General features: G+C 42.8%; 1 protein-coding gene across 1 annotated transcript; it reads left to right on the top strand.

Moving 5' to 3' along the window:
- Nucleotides 1–3,611: 3,611 nt before the first annotated feature.
- Nucleotides 3,612–12,405, top strand: ywhag1 (3-monooxygenase/tryptophan 5-monooxygenase activation protein, gamma polypeptide 1). Its single transcript, XM_036524684.1, has 2 exons — nucleotides 3,612–3,828; nucleotides 11,281–12,405. The coding sequence occupies exons 1-2, from the start codon at nucleotides 3,742–3,744 to the stop codon at nucleotides 11,935–11,937; spliced, it is 744 nt and encodes a 247-aa protein (XP_036380577.1). The 5' UTR covers nucleotides 3,612–3,741; the 3' UTR covers nucleotides 11,938–12,405.
- The last annotated feature ends 12,215 nt before the right edge of the window (nucleotides 12,406–24,620 follow it).

The following is a 24,620-nucleotide window of genomic DNA, read 5'->3' as shown; positions in this document are numbered from 1 at the left end:
TCTGTTCAACAGTTAATGTGACATTTATATTATTCACAAATGTATGAATATATATTTTGCAATGTGAATGAGTCTATTAAGTCTTGTTTGAAACAAACTAGGAGCAGCTGATAACAGCATGGGAATCGATGGAAGTCAGAATGGATTTGGAATGCATGGGTTTTTGGCTCTGTGGAAAACTGTTTAAGCCAGGGCAGTGATTAGTTTCTGCATCCTGCTTGGTGTGCTGCCCCTCCTCTCATGGCTGGGTACAAGACTGGCAGCCTGTGATCCCAAAAAACACGCTCATGCTCTACTCTCTCCTGGCTTAAACACCACTACGAGATAAGATACCGAGGGCTGGTCTCCCTGGCAGCCAGAATGAGAGTTCCAGAAGCCATGTGGCTCCATGTAAGAGCCAAAATCACTAATCCACGTGCTGCTGCTCACTGACTTTTTGTGGAAGATGGAGTGGCAGCAATGTTTTACAAAATCTTGTTTTCTCCATCAATGATCTGATCGTGCTTGGCTACTCTGCTGCATGGACTAAAAGGATAATATGTTTAATGGCCATACAAAAAAGAACACAAGATATTTCTTTGTCTTAATCTTCACAAATGCGATCAATAAGCTGTTGAGTAAATACTGATGTTCAGCTGGGATCTCTAAAACAAAGAGAGCTTTTGTACCAATCCCAAGCATATAAGGACCTTGGAATCTTACCTTGTTTTCTTTTCTTTTCCAAAGGGTATCTTACCCTTTTCTGCAGTTATATCTGTTTTATTAGTCTATGAATTGGTGAATTAAATAATGATATAGCTATTGCAATCATTGCCATTATAAAATCAAGAAAAGGGGTGTCCATCACTACACTGATTATTATTCCAAATTTTTGGTAAAACAGGTAGAAATCCCAAAATAGAACTGAAATCTAATTAAACTTTGTAAAATTTTAATAGTAAATAGGTTGTACCCTGCCTGACGTCAAAAATGGCACCTGCAGATCACTTGGTATCGTGGTCATACTGCCATTATAGACAGAACAAAACTCCTCAACTGTTAAGGGTCGAAAAATGAAACTTAGTTCAAAGGAGGCTCTTTTGACAAGGACCAATTATGTTTCAAGGGGCTATATTGTCTACCAGATCTGGTCTTACAACATTCAGATTATTTAGTGCTTAAATAACTTCTTTCCATGAACCACATGCAAGGTCTAAGTGATATTTGGAAACTCTGGAATTGAACATAGAATCATGGCTACTCTATGTTATTTTTAAATTACAAAGAAAAGTTCCTTCAGGAAAAGACTTCATGAGGAACCAGTACATTTGAGAGCTTACATTTTTTTTTCCAATATTTCTCCATTTCACAATATTTACACTGCAAATACAATTAGTAAGGATGCTATTCCATGCCCCATTGGCTCATTTTGGGGAATTGATCATATAGTACAGTAGTTGGCACCATTAGATTTTACTCTTAGATTGTGTGCAAACCATGTAAGAATTAACTCTTCATGATCCTTTGGGCCAATCGGCATAAAAAATGGCAATGGTTGGCACTCTCATGCATCTCTAACTAAATTATGGGCATAAAGTTCCAAAGTACATCAAACAGGAAGGCTTTCAGGCAAATCACATTGTGTGTTATTTTGTCCATATTAAGGATGGTAGAAATTTCAGTGGCTATAAATTGAAGCCGCTGAAACTGAAAGGTCACAAGAATATTCAAATGCATTGTAGGTCCTGAGAAGTTTTCTCAAAGACAAAATGGTGGTAAGAAAATACATGGTTTGACAGGGCAATTAGACTTTCATCAACATTTCTTCTTTAATTAACAATCTAATCAAAATGATGCTTTTGTAAGCATAGTAGAATAAACATACATATATTGACAATGGATAAAATAACATACATATCTGCCTTTTTAAATCCTCTGTATCACATTTAATGCCGCTCTAGCAATGCTCACTACTCTCACAGAAATAACAGCTGACATCCTGGCCCAGAGCTCCCCATTTAATTATTGAAAGGCTTGTTTTTTTTTTTGATGATAAAAGGCGCAGTTAATAGCAGCCAGAAGAATCTATGTTCTGCATTGCAACACCCTACTCTGGCTGCTGAGCCCACATGATCACAGCCTCCACTTCTCTGAAGAGGACGATTCACCTGCTTAGTAAACATATTAAAATGGTTCCGGGCTGATGACAAAAGAAGTATGAAATACTGCTCCTGGCACAAGTCTAGTTTAGCTTTTTCTCCAAGTGTCTTTTGGAAAAATTCATACTCTCTGTGGGAAGTCTGCTATTGCAAATCCAGCAGGATGAAACTCATGTACAGCCTCATCTTACTGGAATTATTGTATTACTCAAGCTGTGCTGGCTTCACCAACTAAAAGTGATTTAACTAAAGGTGATATTACTGAATCAGGGTAGTTGTGTTATTGCCAACAGGCAATATGTGCAGTATGACTTTGGGCACAAAGAACATTTTTGTTATTTGAATAAGATGGCATCTTTAGACAGCCTCTGTAATTGTTTGATGTTTCGATATGTTGATATGCTGCTTGTGACTAGGTCTTCTCAACTTGAAATCTGTACAATTTACAATGCTGTCACTTGAAGATTTTATCACACTTGAGGCAAATGAGAGAAGTACACATTCACTCCAGCAGTAAACGGATTTTCTGTTTCATTTCACTTACTTGTTTTGGATGACCTATGAGGTAGAAGAACAGAGGACTGTGAAACAGGCATTCAGGTGAAGCTAAGAGTATTTCCTGGTTTCACACTGGTTCATTTTATACATTATCATCAGACTGTCTAAACTTTGAGTATGTTTCGATTACCATATGAGTTTTCAGGCTCTATGAGTTCTTCTGATTGTACCAAATCGTCCTCATACCTGGTCCAAAAGGAGCTGTTCAAGATATCAGTACACAATTCATTTAATGTTTTTTTTTTTTACAAATGTATCATTGGTTTCAACATATAAATTTCTGTCACATAAAAGTTTGAATCTTTAAAAATTTTATCTTCATTTTGTCTTCATGGTGACCAGCAGCAATTTGCAATTAGTCCTGATAACCATGAGTATTTGTCTTTCTCCTGAAAACTAAACTACGTGTAATAATTTTAAGGAGATATATTTAAGGACCAATCTCCAGGTTGTTTGGCTTAATGGTTTCATGCATCAGGACAAAGGGGGTTAAACTAGTGTACTAACATTTTATCACCTGATTACAGTTTTAATTCCATGCTAACAGGCCAAAAATGAGAACCTGAAGGATTTCACTAAAATATTTCGATTAGAAACATGTCTTAAACTTATGGTCAACGAAATGAGAGAAAACAATGAAACGGCAAGCTATTGCAGTTTCCTGGGTGGGGCACTTATTCCAGAAAACAAAAAAAAATTCTGAACTGCGTGATATGAACTACATTTCCAATAGTGCCTACTTCTGCTAGAAAGCTTCCGATACGAACCACCAAGTATGATTGGCTATAGCCCTGTCACACTGGACAGTCCGAGCCCCCAAATAAGGACTGTTACATCACGACCTAGGTGCACGCCTTTTTAGAGTGATGACGCAATCCAGAGAAAGTGTAGGGGGGGGGGGGGGGGGGGGTGTCCCGTCGGCACGCGCAGACAGCAGGGAGCAGCTGCAGCAAGAAGACCGCGTTGCATTTCACTGCATTGCAAGTGACATTTTCGCATTTCTTTCTAAAACTTAGAATAACGTCTTCACCAACGACACTTAAAAATGGTAGATCGTGAGCAGCTGGTTCAGAAAGCCAGGTTGGCTGAACAGGCTGAAAGATATGACGATATGGCAGCTGCCATGAAATCGGTAAGTTTCTCCTCCTCATGGAATCATATTTCTGTATTTCACTAAAATAGCTCATTCTGTCCGTCCTTATTCCGTGATTCTTCAGATGGAAAAACACTCTTCAATTTTTTAAATGTCACTACGGTACTATTCATCATTATGGTTATTCCATACAGTAAATCAAAAAACGTGAAATTGACGGCAGCATAGCTGTAAGAAACCTTTTGTAAAAGATGCTTGTGACATTCTATCTTTAAGGATGCATGTAAGCCAATATGCAATGTTACAGTTTATGTACCTACGCTGTCAAGGCCCATAAACCGTAATCAAATCTAAAATATCTGACAGGTAACGATTATGCCTGAAGTCGTCAGTATTTTTGCGCTGTGCAAAATTATTTGTATTTGTTGGAACATTTTAATGTAATCTTTCCAAATCATATTTAAGCAGAAAGTCTGTCATCTGAGAAAGGCTAACGGGAAAAGTGCCCGAATGCGGACTGTTTGATCTTGGGGCGGTGCCTTCTGCCGTGTCTTTATCAGCTGAGCGCCACCGAAATAAAACATATAACACAATAAAATGTTTCAGTTCTTATCGATGCACAAGGACCTCGCTGCAAAAGTACCAGATACTGACATTTTGACTTCACTGTTTGCTTAAGGGGAAATGTGGTGTTCCAATCATATGTAGGCTGTTTAATGAGCAGATACTCGAGGCATTGGGAGCTGAAGCGAAATTGGTTCCCATTTGAATGGAGGTCTCGTTGAGATTTTGCATTGTGTTACTATATGCTCCCGAGTGGTATTTGTCAGTCATTTTGTCGGTGGGAAAATACTACTATATTGCTAGATTTAGATACATTCAAATACATAGACTACTGGTACGCACCGCTGAGGGCTACTTGCTTTGTTTTGAGGGAAAATAAAGCAGACGCCGGCTACGTGTTAAACACGGTCGATAAAAAATACACTCGGCATTTCGGCCATAAATTTAAAACATATATATGATAACATTACATGAAACAAACGTGGGTGGCAGCAGAAATCCTTCCAGAATGTTCTGTAGTTGTCATATTGCAGTGAAGTCAGTATTCAGACGGGAGCATGCAAATGCTTCGGTTCATCTCCTGCGATTAAATTACGGTTTAATGTATTACATCTTAGGCAGGTCTTCCCCGTAGGAAGATTGCTGGTGTCACGCGAGGCGTGTCGCAGCGTGTGCCAAGGTGCAGTGCCCGTGTTGCACCATTCCGTTCTTAGCTAGACCGAGTAGCCTTCGATAAATGCAATTGTAGCCCACGCCCATACCACTCTAAAAATGAGTGTTCAAAAGGGGAATGCTATGCTAACTGGACTGGTCTGAGACGCTAATATGACTGATGAAATGAAAATAATTCCATTTCCAACCAGGCAAACATGTGTAACACGTTCAGAAAACCTTTTCATTATCTCCCCAGCTCAAGGAAGTAAATCACACATCTGGCCTTTAACCTTGACCCAATATGTGATTAAGGGTAGCTAGTACAGAGCAGAGCTGATGCAATATCCCCCCCCTTACAGTCCAAGTCTTGGTTGGGTCTCCCCAGCATGGCCTTATGATGGCATTAGCAAGTAAACCACTGCAAATTCTATAATCAAATTCCAGCGTCTGGAAAAGAACCCCCAGGACCCTCACTCTCTCTGAGGGGACATGCCCTGACATTAGACTTGGGTCTATTTTCTGTTGACTGTTTCCATGAATGTCTCCTGCATTACCGCAGTAGGCATCTGAAGCATTCACTACCCGTTCGGGGATCTGAGGTATGCATGCATAGGATTGAACAATACATCCCGTGGTGAAAAGTGCATTGTCATCGGACACTATCGCATGTGTCTTTTGTGCTGCACAAAGAGAAAGTGTCTTCCAGCAGTTGGGGCGTAGTGAGCAGAGAGCTGCCCAAGTAGCATGAGCTCACTGAGAGGACCAGCATTTAGGAATTGCCAAATCATCGCTGCATTAACTTTTGGACATTGGAATACTCAGCTGACTGGCAGCCCATTTACAACTGGAGATGTGCAAACATTATCAAAGGGTTAAACGGACGTTTCTGTATGTCAGTTTGTTTGCTTAGCCGGATGTTTTGGGTTATCCCTGAAACACCTCCATTTTGGAGTTTGGGCGTTCAGGTTCCTGGTTGGGGTGACAGGGTGGTTGTCAGTGGGATATCCTCTCAAATTTGTGCAGTGTCAGAGCTGTCAGTCACTGGCAGTCATTGCAGTAGTGGGGTGTGTCTACGGCCTCGCCCAGTCACTGTGTGGAATCCCAGGCTGCAGTCATGGTAACCGCCCTGTAGCAGCTCAAAAAAGTCAGTGTCTGTAAAGAGGGTGACAGTGTAAAAATATTTTTGTAGCTGTAGGAAGTGGTGGTGTTTGTGTGCACGTGTGTGCATTTCTTTAACGTCTGAGCTAGTGTACTATTACAACCACTACTGATGGAGCTACTGCTACTACGTCCACTCCCAGTTCCACTGCTACCCTACCCTTACTACTGCCACTAGTACTAAATTACTACTGTTCAGCTATGTCATCTGGAGTGAATATACCTAAAATGCAATCACAAATCTGTAACTCTGCATGCTGCTACCAGTTCTGGAACATGGCCTCCATGTTCTTATTGGGTTGGTAGGAAATGGAGGATCAGGTGGAGTTTTTTGTGGGGAAGACTGAGTGTGTTGTTTGCCTGGTTTTGTGTGATGAAATGTACTCTTGGGAACTGAGGAGTGGAGTGTTTTTTTTTTCTTTTCCCCAGACAGTGCTTACGCTGTGTGTGTGACATCTTAACACGTGCCTTTTTCCTTGTTCTGCAACACTCCCAGGATTCCTTGGCCAGTGACGGCCTGTCTCGCTCGATGATGTGCAAAGCTGTTGTTTTGGGGGGAATTGATGCATGTGGCAAAGACAGCAGGGGGTCTGAGATTCAAACCATATTAGTGAATGCATCGATAGAGGCTATGTGATGATTGCTCTTTCTTGTAAATAGTTACAGGAGCAGTTCTTGTCAGTTGTGGATGCGGGTCAGGTTTTTTTCCCTGAGATTAATATCTGTCATTCAGAAATACAGATGAGGGAGACATCCTGTATAATATGGAAAATTCTGTTATAAAGTGAACAGACTGAGGATAATGCTATCAGTGTTAAAAGCTGTCCAGATTGCTTGCAGTATCACATGCCAACTATAGGTGATGCAACAACACTAGTCAAAATCAGAGTAATTGAATATCACCTTAATCCCCTGTAGAGAATAGTAGAGATACTGTTACTGGTTTTTTATCTGTATGTCTTTACATTGATTATAGGCTAAGCAGATTATTCATGCTCAGTCTTTCACCTCAAATGTCACTGTCGTAATGCGTTTTGCAACTCTACTCTCAGCTTCCAAAAATAAATGATTATTATCAGGTTCGTTTTCCACCTGACATGGCAGGCGTGTGCTGTGTGCACTTACCTCTTTGCAGGTGCAGAGGGGTAGCCCTCTTATCCGGCTAAGGAATGGCCTTCTTTTGATGATTACCGTACAGTGCATGCATGCTTTGCTGTGAATTACCACTTAAACATGCTACTGTCATGGTCACAGAAGAAACCCCTCTGCCCCTCTTTTGTAAACGACTGGGCTTTACTATAAGAAACATCTATGCAACGATTCATTTTTTCCCCTGCTCTTTGATTCATAAACCTTTTATGTGTTTTATTTATAGAAACCTGCATCAGCACAGGGGGAAAAAAGATTCAATGAGAAACTGCAGTCTTCCGCTGTTATATAACGACAAAGAGCCACTTGAAGCGTTTTCCCATCTCCCCCACTGCCGCTCTCGCAGTGGTGAGACAGGCCATCCGCTCTCCCAGCGCCCGTGACGTCAGGTGCCACACGCCGTCCTCGTGCATCACTGCACGGAGGAGGAGGAGGAGGGGTTGTCATATCTGCTTAAGGGAGAGGAGTTGTGCGGGCCTCTGTGTTCCGACCCCTGAATCCCTCTCTTTTGTCTGCGCGGGTCCCCGTCTCCTTTCTTCCTCTGTTTCTTTGTTTAACAGGCATCTTATCGGAGTAGAATGGGTAGAGATGGGAGATGCTGACTCTGAAGCTCCCCCTGTAGTCTTTGTACTTAACGCCCTGGTTAGATTGCTGAGCACTGTGCTCAGTGTAGAGAGGTTTTTTTTCCTCTCTCTTCAGCATGTCTGTTCGATCGGGAGCCTTGAGCAGCGTACGCTGACACGGGGAGGTCACGGCACAGTGTGGATCGCCTTGAGAGCCAGAGCAATCAATGAAAGTCCAGTAATGGCGCTCCTCTGTGATGGCGGCGCTAATGTTTCCGCCAAACCCGCCAGCCTTCCCGCTAGAGCTGGGAGGAAGGCTTATTGACCTCCGTCAGGGGGGAAGCGAGGCTTTTTCGTACCCATATTAGAGCTAAAGAGCTTGCAAATTGCTAACACGCCACTCCCTCCCAGAGCGTTTAGGTGAGCGATTGCAGCATTTCAATCAGACGTCCTGGAAAACGTTTGGATGACCAGAAACCTTGATTCTGTCACAGCACAGTCCCCCGATTCAAAGAGATTTTCCACAAAGAAATACCTCTGCACACCACAGGAATGTTAATGAGAAGATTAGAGAGATGGCGGGGGCCATGAACGATCCTGTATCGAGCTTCACAGGCAGCGTGCGGGATGCAAAGCGATAATGTTGAGGCAGAAGTCTGTATCACAGGCCATTTGGCTACTTTAAAGTCATGTGCAGCGAAATTTTGTGTTCTTGCGATATCATTCAGTCTGACTTTACACTTTGCTCGTTTTGTCTTTCCTATGATAGAGATAGACTGAAAGACCAGTTGCTTGTCAAGAGTCCCTTAATGTAGCAGTTGGCTAATCTATAGTGTACTGTGATGCAACACAGATGCACATAGAGGGGTTGAATGGAGTCCTAGACCCTGACGTATACGGAGCTTGAACTGAAGAATAGTCAAGAAATGTGTATTAAATTTTAAGGAAGCCTTTTTTTCTGTTATGATTGTGGGTTCTTAATGGTTTGCCTTAAATGTTTTGCATTCAATGCCCTCCCCCCTTCAAATGAGCAATTCCCCAAACGTGCTGAGCGAACGGTCAGAAAATGGACACCGTGGCCAGGCAGGTGAAAAGGTCACTTTGTGCCGGGGAGAAGGTCATCGCGGTGGAGATATGGACTGCCCGAGCGGTGGTCGTCTTCGCTTACAGTACAGCTGCTCGGCAGCGTTTAGAGGGAGCGCTGCCTCCTCCGACGGCACTCATTCCCCCTCGCTGGCGGTAGGAAGGGCCGTCTTCGTGACAGCTGTGAAGATAGACTGGTGCACTCGGCGAGCAGATTGCTTTGTTTCCATGGAAACTGGGGATTGCACATGATGAATTTGTTCTTGCCCACCCCTGCCGTTGCAAGATGTCTTGCTGGAAGGGTTGGGGTGGGGGGGGCAGTGTGTGATTTTTATATTTCAATACCACTAAAACGAAAGAATTTAATTAATGGAGTGAGTGTGTGGTAAATTGAACTGAGTGGGTGAGGAATCAGAATGAAATATTCCTGCTGATATTCAATTATGTATTAGAGGTGGATCTCTTTGTTCTTAAAGTGTTGTCTCCTGTCAAATGTGATTTTTCTATAAGCCATATTTTCACGTTAGACAGTACAGTTTCTTAATCAACTACAACAGAATGAGCATGAAACCTTTGTGATGGTTACGGTCAGGGAGCTTCAAGAGGGTCATAATTATCTGATGGTTTCCCTGTTGTTAAATTTTTTGTTACTTGAAAAGCAAAGGGTCTCAGCCAATCAGAAAACAAATGAAGTAGGTTTGCATTCATGCCATATTAGATGTTAGACACCTCCTCTTTGTCTAAGGGGCTAATAATTATAATGGTGTTGTTTGGCAGGGTTACCACCCCAGTGGGCACCATTGTGAGTCCGGCATCCATTTGCTCATCTTAGTAGATACTACGCAGTGGGGAATTAAAAAGAAGCAGCAAAGCTCTTTTCTCAGCAAAGCTGGAATTGCTGTCGATGTGGATGTTTGCCACAGGGAAACATGGCTCCTTCCACCGGCACCCTGTGGTACACGGGGAGATGATACAGCAGAGGAAGAGGGTGTGGAGGATGGAGCTGCTGCAGAGGATGTGGAGATATTCAAGGCAGACGAGAGGCCAAATTAGAACGAGCTGTCCCACTTGCAGTCTGGATATTAAAGCAGCATACCTGACCGACCGGTGCGGTTTAGACCCTGCTGATACGAGACGCGCTGTGCTCTTAAGACACAAACACAGAACAAAGGTTCTCGCTTGCGGTGGCATATGTTTATTGGGAAAGGCAGGTAACACAGTTCCTAGAACAGTGCTTTCCTTACACTTCTCCTCCCTTCAGATCCTGTCCCTGCACCACAGAACAGTACTTTAAGTGCACAGAAATTGATGGGATACCTCAACCAAGGTTAGTGTGCTTTTGAGGGCGTTCAAGACCATGTAAGGACAAGCTGTAGTTCAGCATGTCTTAGTCAGCGGAAATCTCCGTAAGCACAGAATCATTTGGCTGAATTCTGTTCTTCTGCACCTCTATCTGTTTAAGGGTCAGAGCGCTCTCCTTGTTTGAGGTGTGACGTCTTAGCCCGTGGCTGCTGTCATTTAAGGGCCGCTAAGGTTTTGGGAGGTGACACAGGCGGGTGGGTGATCGCACCGTGTGTGGAGTTAAACATGGAGTGGAATGCCTGCCCGCAGCCTGATGCAGTGGAGTGGAATGTGAGCTCCCCCCCGAACACACCGGCTTTATGTTCCGAGGGGTATGTAAACACGCCCCTGACGTGAGCCGCATAGATTCACAGTGGGGAATAAAGGATTAAATCCTCTCGCCAGACACGGCGCTGCGGACACAAAACCGCTCAGCGGGGCCGGCTTTAGAGCCGAGCAGGAGCGAATCGAGGGTGCCGCTCTCAGGGGAGATGATGTCATCGGGTAGGGGGAGGTCAAGCCAGTTCAGCCAGCCAAAATCATGCTGCGCATCAGTCACTGATGAGAGGAGCCTACAAATTTATCTGTAGCTAATGCTGCTTTTACATAACCAAAAATCTGCAAAGCTTGTGCTGTCTTCTGTCTCGTTTTACCAAATATAGATATAACTGTATCTCATCAAGGGTTGAGGTAAACTGTATTGATTTCATACCCCTTCACAGCTTTTATTGACCATAAAGGATATTTAAGTGTACAAATTGTCTGTCAAGTGCTCAGTGCAGTATATATTTTATTCAGTGATGTAATATAATGCTGAATCTGAGATGTGTGTTTTGAAAAGCACTGAGGTGTTGAATGTTTGAGTGTCACCATTCAAATGTACTTCACATATGTTCCCTGAATCCCTACATTTATACTGTGGAACATTTCTCAGATGTTGCTTACACTAACCCACCTGTCCTGTCTGCCCCTCCCTCAGGTGACGGAACTGAATGAGGCTCTGTCCAATGAGGAGAGGAACCTGCTGTCGGTAGCCTATAAGAACGTGGTGGGGGCACGGCGCTCCTCCTGGCGGGTCATCTCCAGCATCGAGCAGAAGACCTCGGCCGACGGCAACGAGAAGAAGATCGAGATGGTGCGGGCCTACCGCGAGAAGATCGAGAAGGAGCTGGAGGCCGTGTGCCAGGATGTGCTCAACCTGCTGGACAACTACCTGATCAAGAACTGCAGCGACACGCAGCACGAGAGCAAGGTCTTCTACCTGAAGATGAAGGGCGACTACTACCGCTACCTGGCCGAGGTGGCCACGGGTGAGAAGAGGGCCACGGTGGTGGAGTCCTCCGAGAAGGCCTACAGCGAGGCCCACGAGATCAGCAAGGAGCACATGCAGCCCACCCACCCCATCCGCCTGGGCCTGGCCCTCAACTACTCCGTCTTCTACTACGAGATCCAGAACGCCCCCGAGCAGGCCTGCCACCTGGCCAAGACCGCCTTCGACGACGCCATCGCCGAGCTGGACACCCTCAACGAGGATTCCTATAAAGACTCCACCCTCATCATGCAGCTACTCCGCGACAACTTGACACTGTGGACGAGCGACCAGCAGGACGACGAGGGAGGGGAGGGCAACAATTAAGAATAACGCCGCGCGCTCACACACACACACACGAGAAAAAAAAATTAAAATTAAAAAGGGCCGGTGGACTTTGGCAGTCGCTTTTGCCGATGATACTACCGCAGCAGCAGTTCTTTATTTTTCCACGAGTTTAAAGAAAAAAAAATTCAAATAAAAAAGAGCGGTTTGAGAGGAGGTTAAATGTTAGTTAAAATACATATAGTTAAAAAAAGTGAAAACCCCTCCCTCTTGATTGCCTCTTTGACATTTGCCAAAACACCACTTAGAGGAAAAAGTCAGTCAGTCAAGGGGGGCTGTTGGGTTGGAGCGGCAGCCTCAGACTGGCACATGGACTGTTGTTGTATTGCAGAAAAAGTGGAGCTGCTTATTTAACTTTAGGGGTGAGGGAGAAGCATTAGAAACAGTAGGGAGATACAAAGCTTGAGCAAAAACTTGAATGTCATCGCCTCGCAGAAAAAAAAAAAAAAACTAAACAAAAACAGTTTGCAATGGTTCCAGTATGCATGAGGAAAAGTGCCACATTTTAGCCATTTTAGAAGTACTTTTGCAATCGAAAGTACACCCAGAAACGGCAGCGATTTGCGCAAGCCTGTGGGGTAAAAAAAGTACACTAAAGATGCATTTCGATGGTTTCAGGACGCATCAATACAAGATTTAGAATTCACTTCAGAATAAATGATTGAACTGAATAGGAAAAGACAGTAATGAACAGTTTTGCCCCAATATTAATTAGAATATTCTCCATACTTAAGGAAAAGCTTTTTCTTACTCTTAATTATTTTTAATTTTATTAATATATTTTTTTCTATTTTCTTTTATTTATTATTAAATCACTCAGCAGACACCATCATTAATGCTTAATTAGCATGCATATGACAAGGAAATATAAAATGTCAGGCACATTATAAATGAATTATTCAATACAGATTTGCTTAAAGAAAGCTACAATTAAAACAATAAGCTAAAACTACTTAAAACAGTTCAGCTTAACCACAATACACCACATGCCAAAAGGGAAGAAAATCTACATGTGAAAAATACGGGAAATAAATTGTCTTTTGTACCCTAAATGAATTGGAGATGCAGTGTTGTGTTTTTGAAGCCAATCACTCAGATCCTATGAAGGACAGAGAGTCTACTGGAACCACAGTCTCAGTTTGGGGACATGGCACAGCTGAGAGGCAGGGCACGGGCGGTGTTCAATGGATGATCTTAAAGCAGCTTCGAGGTTTGTGGTTTACTTTCGTTTTGTGTTTGTTTTTTTTTATTTATTTAAAGAAATGCACTTGCCTATTATACTGTTTCTTCAGTGTAAGACGATTACTGCTCCAATATTCTCGATAATACAATACTGTGCATGCTGGTGATGTATTTATATACAGTAGCTTGACTTTATTAACTTATAATGTAGGTGTTATGTATTCATATGAACAAGGAATAACTAGACTTCAATCTGATTATTTTCTATTTATTACTTTTTGTTGGATTGTTTAAATTTTTTTTGTTTTTTCATTTGCTGAGGTACGCTATACCAAAACAGTGATTGTTAACAATAAATTGATCTGTTATGGACATTGCTATAGTGACATGCAATTCTTGTATTTGATTTGTTAAACAAAAGAGGAGGAAAAAAACAAAAAACACCAGTATTAGCTTAATCATACTGTCTGGTGTTTTGTCATGGTGAAATTATAATTATTACATTGTAAAACGATTAATATGTTGTTCTTAGAATGACTTTTCTGTTTGTGCTTTTTTTCTGTCAAGTTATGCAGTGAGATATTTAAGGTTGAACAGTGTTTTTTTCAGAATCAGTGTTTCTGTAAGGAATTCACACACGGACCATTATTTATTATACTTTTTTATTTTCAACTTTTTAGCTGTCTCCTGAATATCTTATATGTGAGTCATGTAGCGGTTGCACAAGAGCAAAAATAATAATGATAATAAAAAATGAATTAAAATATGGCAAAGCTCCTCTATCTACCATTTTGCTGTTGTTCTGAGTTGTGTTGCATCACCACCATGAGGTATGTATATTGCACCCCTGGGTGTAGTTATTTATTTGCAGATCCATTGAGTCTTACTTGTACTTGCCCAAAATTTCCTTGCACGTAATGGATAACAACTGGCTGATGAAAAGGTCTCACACAGTTATGCCTCATTATTACACAGTTATGGACCAAAAAAATTCAATTCAATTCAATTAATTTTTATTTGTATAGCGCTTTTTACAACCCAAGTTGTCACAAAGCAGCTTTACATTGTTCCCAGGCCTGAGACCCCCTGAGAGCAAGCCTAAGGCAACAGTGGCAAGGAAAAACTCCCTATCAGGAAGAAACCTTGAGCAGAACCCGGCTCCGAGGGGGAGCCCATCTGCTTCTGGCCAGCACTGGGCAGATAGAGTTAAAGACAAGTTATACAATGTACTTTTAAGACAGTTAAGATTGATAGACAATAGTAATTAACAGCAGAGTGATAATAAGAATGTCTCCCAGGATGTCCGGTGAAATGAAATGAAAAAATTAAAATTATCGGCACTGGAGAGAAAAACATTACATCTGGGATGCTGAAAAATCAAAATACCAAGAGTGGCCTTGAACTAGCACCTACAACAGATATTGGTATAACTTGGTAATGCATATGAGTCAGGTCTTAGTTCACCTTGCAGCTTATGTGGTGCATCACTGTGACATTGTCTGGATCTGCCAGGCAGGTGAAATTAAAGCCTGCTGCACTTGCAGCTGAAAAACAAACTTGCTTAATCGATTAGAATTGTTGTGATGGTGCTCTTCTTAAAATGGCTGCCAGGAACTGACCCTTCTTCAGTTGAAGTGGCCATTTTGAAGGCAGCAGTGCATCCACGAGCAAATTCTAGTCATTCTTGTAGAAATAACTAGCCAATATTCCTGTGCCACATTGCTGAAAAATACTTCATAAATATGTTGATAGTTGATTGGAGTGTAATTTTCATGCTTTGAAAAAGCACTCATCTCACCACCACCATCAGCCTGCGAGTGGTGGTTATACTAACGTTGGCTCTTGTTTTTCCTGGGAAGTTGAATCGGGAGTCCCCAAAAAATTACCAACATTGAAATCTTCTCATCATAATCTATCCAGCACTGTAGCATGTCACTGGAGGTTTAACTGGAGTCTGGAGAACCCTTGGGAGGTACAGTGGTCCAGATGGCAGAGAGTACTTTTCACTAGCCTTGTGTAGGTTCCTTTCAAAGGTACTACTTAAAAATTGCCCCGCTAAGATGTTCCAGTTCCAAACGTATGATCTTCATGCCAATGGAACATGGAAGAATATGCATTACCGTGATTGTGCAGGGGGGAGATTGATGGTTGTGTTTTTACGATCACAACAGCTCTTTTCCTGGGGTGATAATGATAATGGTATTGTCTTCAGCCTTGAATGCCACACATCTGCTTGTTTCAGATGTCTTTAAGATAACGGGGTTTACACTGCTATACTGCATGTTTTTATGCATATGCACATTTTTGTCTTTCCTTTAAAACTGATCATTATTACAGTGTACAGTATTTGAAAAAACAACTGACAGAACTGAGAGGTAAACCGGATTTTGAAATGAAGCTGGGTCTGCTGCTACATTTCATAAAAACTGAGTAGGCCATAGGCACATCTCAGATAATTGGAGTTACCAAGGCAACAGAGTGGGGGAAATGCAGGCTGGCTTTGTCTGTGAAAGCAACGTCTGGTCAAGGTGCTGGAAAGAATACTCAAAAAACAAGCCAAATTCTCTGTGAAAGAGGAAAAAATCAACAGGAGAGAAACCAGCTTAATGTAGTGAAAGCAGGCACACCCTTTCAGGAGTGCTGGTTGCCTTCCGTTTCTCATTAAAGATTATGGGTTCTTGACAGCCAGTGTTGTCAAGCCCAAAAAATATATTTACAAATGTGATACCTGTGCTTGCTATGTTCTTGCTGCGTTCAACGCTCCAGCCATACCTTTAAAACTGTCTTGTACTCTCTCAAAGTCTCTCTCCTGGGACATCATTCAACGGAACAAGAGATTCTGCTGGAGCCACACAAGGTCAGCAGTACAGCCAAACAGGGGGAAATGACCAAAGCCCAGACAATCAGTTAAAGAGGATAAGGAGTCAGAAAGATTATTTAAGAGAAAATTGTTGGATTGCAATCAGACAGGTTGAATGCTGTGAGCTGGGTTGCGAGAGGTCGAGAGTGGCCCACTGGGTTTTTAGAAGAAGAGAAAGAGGCAGAGCAATAAAGCCCTGACAGATATAGAAGTCAGGTTCTGGCAAAAGGAAGTAGGTTCAAATTAAAGGCCACATCTGTAAAGGTTGTGGATGGTGGGGATGTATTTTGGAGATGTCTGATGGACTTGCTACAGTCCCAGAAGACACTTGATAAACAAAAAGAGGATGATGAAAGACATTACAGTACATCATCTGCACAGAGTTATATAGATAAAGTAATGGGAATCATGGAGAGAAAAATATACAGGTAATTGATTTGCTAATTATTTTTCTGTTTCCAATGTATTTTATTTATAAAAAAATGATCAAGGAAAATGCTCCTATAGCAAAATGTGCTAAACAAAATCACATTCTTATCTATCCTAGTCATCCTAACTGAGTTCTGCAATGGACAAATGCGCAAATGGTAACCATGGAGACAATCTGTTGCCACAAAAGCACAGAGCTATTCAGGTCTTTAATAACTGGCTCTGATCGGTTCGCTGTCTCATCTTTCGTATTGTAAAATGGCCACTATGTTAAATGTAGAACTTTGCAGCTATAATCTGCTCATTCATTTTACAGTCAAGGTAAGCCCTGTAACACATTACACATCAATGCCATGTGATACAGAAACAGAAACTTGTGAATTATCTTGGTCGAGTCAGAGATTGATCATTTCACGTCTTCACAGGCCACAGAGTGAAGGATTGCTGCGAGATTATGACTGGGACAAGCCTGCTCATCACATGTGCACATAACCCTAACATAATTCAGCTTGTTATTGGCAGGCTTGTTATCTCAATGTTTATTCAATGAGTACTTTTGAAAGTGTTACTCTTAATATCCTTTCACTTGTGGATGTCCAGTCTGAAGGCTGACTTTAGCTTGATGTACTAAGTTAAGAGTTTGGTACTCAAACCCTGCTCCAGCCTCTAATGCAGTCCTAATCCATCTGAGAGGTGTCCCATCATTTGTTGTAGTCCTTTTATGAGATTTATAAGGCATGGCATTCATGAGTGTGGACTTCCACTGCCACACAGATTGGTGCCATTATTGAAACAATGAAATGACATGACAATAACTAATACCGTTTCATTTCCCTTTTACCAAAGGAACAGTGTTATAGACATAGCTTCCAAACAGAGGTCATAAAAGCTATGTGCTCACATGGCACTGTACATGAATTTTCAGGCATTTCATCAAATCTGCTGAAGCAATCACTTAGAATCACTGTCAAATGAATAGGGGTGAAATATCTGTTTATTTTCCATTTCTTTTCATTGGTCTGAAATAAAGTCTGATATATTTTTTTTGCAATGTGGTCAGGGAGAAAATGATCAAATTATCTTACAGTTTAGCTCAAAAAGCTCATTCTTCAAGTCATGTTAAAAGGACCCAAACTGGCTAAGTGTAAGGTCAAATTTGTGCTTTGTGTGTGTGGGAGATTCTCTGCATGCTTATATGTGTGAAAAGGCTTGGGTATGTAGAATGACTGGTTTCTCTGCCCCATTCCGCAATGCAGAGAGGGGGACCTTAGCCAGAACAGCAGGAGATACAGTATTTACTGAATGTATGAGAGATCATCCCAGCTTAGGATGCGGGATGTCTTTAACAAGATAATGCAGAATGCCTCAAAGCTCACCATTCCTACACACCAGAAAATAAAACAATAAAACCAGAAAAGTCATTTTTATGCATTTTATGCCTGTAATTTCCTGGCCAGACTTACCAAAAAATCAAGTCATCTCTGCAGAAGTGGGTAGGATACATCCTTGGATTTAGACACGCATGTACAAATTTTAAATGTTACAAAAACATATCTTTTCTCATTCATAGGGACAATTATTTTTAAGTTCAACAAATTATAGCAAAAGGTTCCTTAAACAGTAGAACTAGACATTGAAAATAAAAAAAATAGTAAGCACTGTAGCTTATTTCTTTCCATATATACTAAAACAGACCCCAACTCCCAGAGTCATGAATAATCTTCCTGTCTGCCTGTCTGAATCTGCCTTTAGTTTCACGCTGACACTATCTCATCTGTAAAAAGGAACAGGAGAGAGCAGACCCTAATCCTTCACCCTGCTTGTGGACACTGGCTACACCAGACCCTCCGTGTTATGTGGCATCTTCCCGCCTCTGCGTTTGTTCTCTCAGAGCCCAGTGTGACTTTCCTCGCTCTCACCATGCCTCTAACTGCTCCCCGTCACCTGACCGCTGTGAGCTTTGCAGCGCCCAAAAGCTCCTGTCTTTGGAAGGAGCCGCCCTCTTGGAACCGCCGACTGCCTGTTATCCATGCGCCTTTGTTATTTGACCGGAAGGCAGGACTCTGCGCTCTCTGACAAACGAAAGTGGCAGGCCGTAGGATCTCGCAAGCCTGGGCAGCAGCAGCAGCAGCCCCCCCAACCCCCCCGTTCACCACCACCACCACAACCCCCCCCACAGAGTGACTCTTTCATGAAATGAATTTCTACGCTTAGAGCCGTCTCCCCTGTCTGCCTCGGCCAATAGCAGCCGAGCCCAGGCAGCGCCTGCCACCAATCCCATCCCTGTTGCTAGGGCTATAATAAGCATCCCATTATTAACACAGCTCTCCGCTGCACTGCTCAGACACCTATCACATCCTGCAGAAGATAAAGAACTCCAGCGGCAGAGTGCATTAAAATTCTGGAGGAACCTGCCTCGCTCTCTGCACTGTAGCGCATTACTGCACCACAGCCACTGAAGAGAGCCGTGCCAGGGAAAACACACGCTTCAACACTCATCATGACCCAAATTCACCACTGTAGCAAATTACCACGCTGTCATTAGCTCAAGAAGGGGGGGGGGGGGGCAGTGCTGCGTGTCACATAGCTGGATTAGCCACGATATTGTGTAAATCCTCCCATACAACAATTTACCATTTATAAATAGAAACAAATGATTCCGCTGCAGTCATGTGACACCACATGAATACAGAGGTCATTTGCCTAATCCTCTGCTCTATAGTCTTTTCTTTTGATGTCCATTTCTGTTCAGCACCATATTTTATCACTTCTTATAATCCATATGAGCCAATATGTTTCACCAATAAAGATCTGGGCCTAACCCACGGCCAGTCTTTTCAGATCTAGAGCTTCAGTCCTGCATTTCATCCATAGCTGGTCAACACAAAATGACTTAAAATCTTCTGGCTTTTCAGCTTTAATGAAAATGAACAGAAAAGGAAAATGCTCTTCTTGTTTTGTGGAACTCGATGATCTGACGGTGTGCCTGTCTGTCCCTGTATGACTGGGTTGATTTGTCCCCCCATGATGCTCCGTCTCCCCCCTCCCCGAGATGGAGCATCCCTTCCCAGGCGTGATGCAGTCCCACACACACACACACACACACACACACACACACACACACACACCTGGGGGGGGGGGGGTGGCCGCTTACTCACTTAGAGGAAGGAGGAGGGGGAGACCATTCCATCCATGTGAGGTCTGCATTATCCACAGCCAGAGAGGACAGTCACTTAGCTTGGCACACTAGTGTACACGCATGTGCTCACTCACGCACACACACGGATGCATGGAGACACGCACACATGCGCGCGCGCACACACACACACACACACGTGCGCACACACACACACGAGCACCAGCACCAGGGCCGACACCAGTGCCCAGCTACAGCACTGTCCATATGGCATCACGCTGGTTCACAGCCCACAGAAATGGGGATTAGCTCTGACCTTGTGAGCCATCCAAGCTGGAGCACGCCTTTCATCCATACGCCTGGTGCAGTTCTGCTCTGTGGGGTAGGATTCAGCACGAGGAGCAGAGATGTTTCGGCTGGGTACGTGCACTGTAATTTAATACAGCCTAATGGAGCTTTTGAAATGCCAGTAACGAAAATGTGAAAAAAAAGTTTATTTACATGATGAAGCATATTGGGTTGCTTTAGCATGGTCAGGGAAAAAACTGAAGCCTAGGACCTGCCTGGTTGAAGACAGTAGGCTGTCTCTCTGGCCTTTGGCCCATATGCATTTCTCCTTGCCTCAAAGCTGCTGCCACAGCTGAGCTGGACTGCCCATTAACTGCATCTCAGCAGCTGCATTGATTTCTCTCCCATCATGCCCCCCCCCTCCCCAAGCACGTCAGCAGTTGCCATTTCAGCCATCGAGCAGCTGAGCTCTCCCTTTGTCTGTCCTCCTCTGCCAATGAGACCCATTACTCCAATCAGCAATCTGTCCTGTCGCCTTCCTGTGCCCCCCCCCCCCCCCCCCCCAGGGCAACTACACTCCAACAGCAGTTCACCTGCAGAGGATGCAAACATCAGCAGCATCCCTCCCCTTGGGGGTGGGGGTTCCTCATGTTCTGAGCCAATCACAGGTCGATCCTGGGGGAGTGTCAGGAGCTGAGGAGCCGTAGTGTCTGCAAAGACTGATCTGAGAATGGGTGGCAGCCTTGGGGCCGGAAGCTAGGTGGCAGTGCACACATGAGTCGGAGGTCAGTCACGATAGGTCCCTGTTTTCAGAGGCAGCCATTGTGCTTTCCAATGTGTGCTCAGCTCGAAAACTGTGCCCCCATCCACCAGTGTAGCTGATGGTTGAGGTGTCTTAACAGTGCTGGTAATGGTGTAATTACTGCTAACGCTGTCTTGAGTTGGTGGGTATCCTTGATCTGCTTCACCAGTTCTGTGTGGGTGTGTCTCTCCTTGGGTCTTATCAAATGCTTCCTTTTGTGTACTACACTCTTGGGGTAAAACCTCCAGCATAACATCAGCAAGATATTAAAGGAACTGGCTGTAGCACAGAGCAATAACTACTATGATCATTCAGAAATGTATTTGTAAATAAATCCTTTTCTCGGGCATAATTTCATAAGTCATAGTTCATAGTCTTAACTCTAGACACCCTATCGGACTAAATTGTGAGAGATTTTGATCTTGGGATCTTTCACAGGGACTTTCAATTTCTTTCAATTAGATTCTTATCTGAAGGCTAAGGGGTACTTCAAATCTTGCTGTCATAATGGCTTTATTTCCAATATTAAAACCAAACATTCAAACAACCATACTTATAACATTTCAAAACTGCCGGGTTTGTCCATCTGCACCTGCCCTCTAAAATGCTACACAACCATTGCAGGTATTTTCTGTGACATTTTTTAATGACAGGTGGCAGGATGTTTGTTTTCAGTGCTGATATGGATGTGTTTCATTTGAATACTGAGATATGGGTAATAAGGCAGAAGGCAGAAGCATTGAATCCATCATTGCGTGTTGTGTTTCACAGTTATCGCTGACGGGTGACACGATCTTGGGAGATACTGCCTCACGGATACTGGAAAAGGATGCTGGTTTCAGGGATCGCAGGTGCCTGGATGTTGACTTTTCTTCCTAGCCTGTGCAAACTTCTCTGGATCACATTAGGAATGCCTTCAGAGAGCTGGCCTACTTACTTCTGACAGCTGAGGCAGGAAGAGCTGATTCTGGAGGGGGGGGGTTGGTGGGATGCAGCCAATCAGAGCGCTTGCTGATAATGCTCCCACACACGCTTGAGAGGGAGAGCGCTGCTGCGGCTTTGGGTTGGGTGGCTGGTGAATTGATGGGATTGAGATGAATAATTTAATCTGCATTAGATAAAAAAGGCAATGGTGAGTCATGTATTTGCTCAGTCTGGCAAAAAGGGAATAAAACAGACCTGAAAGGCCTCTCACACAGTTTGAGGCCCAATTTCAGCCAGTTACAATCAATGAAACAATCAGATTTCATTCTTTATTTCACCTCAGGTGATCTCCATGTTAACAGTGCAAATGAAGGCGCTCAGCCTGAAATACTAAAGAGATGTAGGAAGTATGTCAGCTGAAAAGCAACCCTCTCCCCTCTAAACATTTTCTGAAGAAATGCGAATGTGGGTTGATTACAACAGTAAAATTTTGAGTGCGTTGCGAAGATTGAGGAGTGCACTTGCAGAACTCACAAACACTGATAAGTACCACAATATCTTGGGAGGAACCAACTGTTATTTTTTATTTACTTTTTAGTGCCCTATACCCCAACAAAACACTTCTTATTTCATTTTTATGTTGATGGAGTAATGAATAAAACATTATTTAAAGGCTCTCCTTCAAAATAGCTCAGCCTCAATACAGTTACACAACACATCCTTTTCATAATGAAATACACAAACGCTATAAATACACACCTACGGGTGAATGCCTTATCAATATTAATCAACCCAAAAACAGCCAACCTTTTCTTAAAAGCCATAGTTCAACAGAAACACATTGTTCAAGGTTTGTGGAATGTTTTCTTTAATAAATTTTCTTCTCTTTGATCTATTATTTTGAGCATATACATATTAATGAACTAAAGATGCTATCTTTTATAAAAGTGGGAAACTCTGCATGAATCAGAGGTGGTCTAACTGAACCATCTCAGAAGCACATCTTTGCAGTGCTTTTGTCCTATACTGGACCAAGTGTGCGAACAGCTTCAATTCCCTACATCAAAATTGAAATAACATGTGTGCGCCATGCCATAGGAGCAGCATTCACATGTACAGTGTGTTCACTTACTATTGTTAGGTTCATTACAGCAGCTGCATATTTCACATGTACACAACGCCCGCAGTGCACATGCATTGAACCCTAAACGATATGGGGCACAGCCCCTAATATGGGGTGCAGTCGGTTTGGGAGGGGGTGTGAAAGCAAATACTCTAATGTCAACATTACAAACAGAGATACCACATGCATATTCAACATGTTAAAAGCTAGTCAGCAACTGGGCTAGGCCCTGGTTCTGTCTCCTGGATTATTATAATTACCTCAGAACATGCCCGCCTACTTATGCAATCCAGCTGCTCCAACTCATACACATTTCAGCTGCCTACCTGTCTTTTCCCTTCCCGCCAACTCCCATGGTACACCTCTCCTTATCCCCCACTGACTGCCTACTGCACTATGTGTTCTTACAAAACCTCTCTTGTTGTCTACCATTTGTACTGTGCTCTCAGCCACACCGCTCCTACGTACTTAAAACCCTTCATCTCTCTACTCCCACGCTCACACCCCGCTCTTCTCTGTCGCAGGTCTTGCATCTGCCTGTCCCTCTGCTCCATGGCCTCACAGCAAAGGCCTGCTAATTGTCCTCCCCGGCCCCTCTGCGGCGGAGTGTGTAATCCGCCACCTTTAGAACTGCAGAGTCACCCCTCACCTCTTGGTGCTCTCTGAAGCCTCGCCCTTCTCAGTGGGACCTGAGTTCTGCCAGCTTGGTTCTCTCCTGAAGCCGTGGGCTTACACTGAAACTTGAATGCTGCTACTGAATTGACATTTCTCTGAATGGACCAGCGATTGATTTGGAAATTTTTTTTTTTAGTATTTGGGAATCAAGAGTGGTAGCAGGTTATTAAAAATTAGATTCAATTTTTATTTTTGTTTTATATATGCTTAACAATGCTATTATTTGAAATATACTGATTAAATATTACTCTGTAAGTTACTGTAGAACAATAAATAAATAAATGGCTTGTATTATATTGGATATATTCTTCCTTGATTGCAGAAAAATGCACAGAAGTCCATAATCACTAACAGGTAAAGGTGCTGATTGGCAGGTATTTTATGTGCATGCTGCTGAGGGGTCTAGAGAGAAGCTAACGTGGTGCATCTGAACTCTGAGCAGGGGCGGTATGCATTCCTGAGCAGCTGGGGAAACCTCATTCAGTTAAAAATTGAGGCTAATTATCTTGCATGTGACCGTTACTGTCCTAAAGTGAGTATATTCATACACATCTCAATTTATTGAATTTATTATTGAAAACCTACAATCACTATGTAACTGCACTGTAATGCAAAAATTATAGTGAGTTATACAGAGAAAGTGTTACAGAATGTGAGAATGGAAATAATAATAAAAAAAAAAACAGAAAAAGCACCCACTTCAAAGAGTATGATATAGGCTAGAAATGTAGCATCTTATATTGTTTCTACCAGTTTACATGTTCAAGCAAGCTTCTACATGCTCAAGTGTAAATTGTGTTCTCACACTAAAACAAAATCAATAAGTAAAGAAGATTCACTAGCGCATCTCTCTTATGCTGTATTAACAGTTGGCATGTGGGGGCAGCTGACGTCTGGTGCTTCTGGAATGGACCCAGTTTGTACTTGTGGAAATTCAACACAACATGCAAGTGGAAATTCAACAAAACTGCAAATGCATGTTTTGAATGGCTTCAGAGCCTATTTGGTGTCTTTCGCTGATCAGAGACCAGGTCACAGTGAAAACTTCTGCTTCCTCCCCTGGATTTATAGCAACAGCCTGGAGCTGCCTAAGGTCCAGTTATGTCATCAGCAGCTGGGAGGGGGCGTGGCTCTTGGCCAACTGTACTTTGGAAGCGTCAGAACAAGCTAATGTTTCATATGTATTATACAACCTGAAAGAGCTGTGAGAGTGGCCCTGAAAAGACATAACCGTACAAAAAAAGTA

Source organism: Megalops cyprinoides, chromosome 3 (genome assembly GCF_013368585.1).
Source record: "Megalops cyprinoides isolate fMegCyp1 chromosome 3, fMegCyp1.pri, whole genome shotgun sequence".
NCBI lineage: Eukaryota > Metazoa > Chordata > Actinopteri > Elopiformes > Megalopidae > Megalops > Megalops cyprinoides.
The sequence above is the reverse complement of the archived record's forward strand: the minus strand, read 5'-3'. Positions and strand labels throughout refer to the sequence as shown.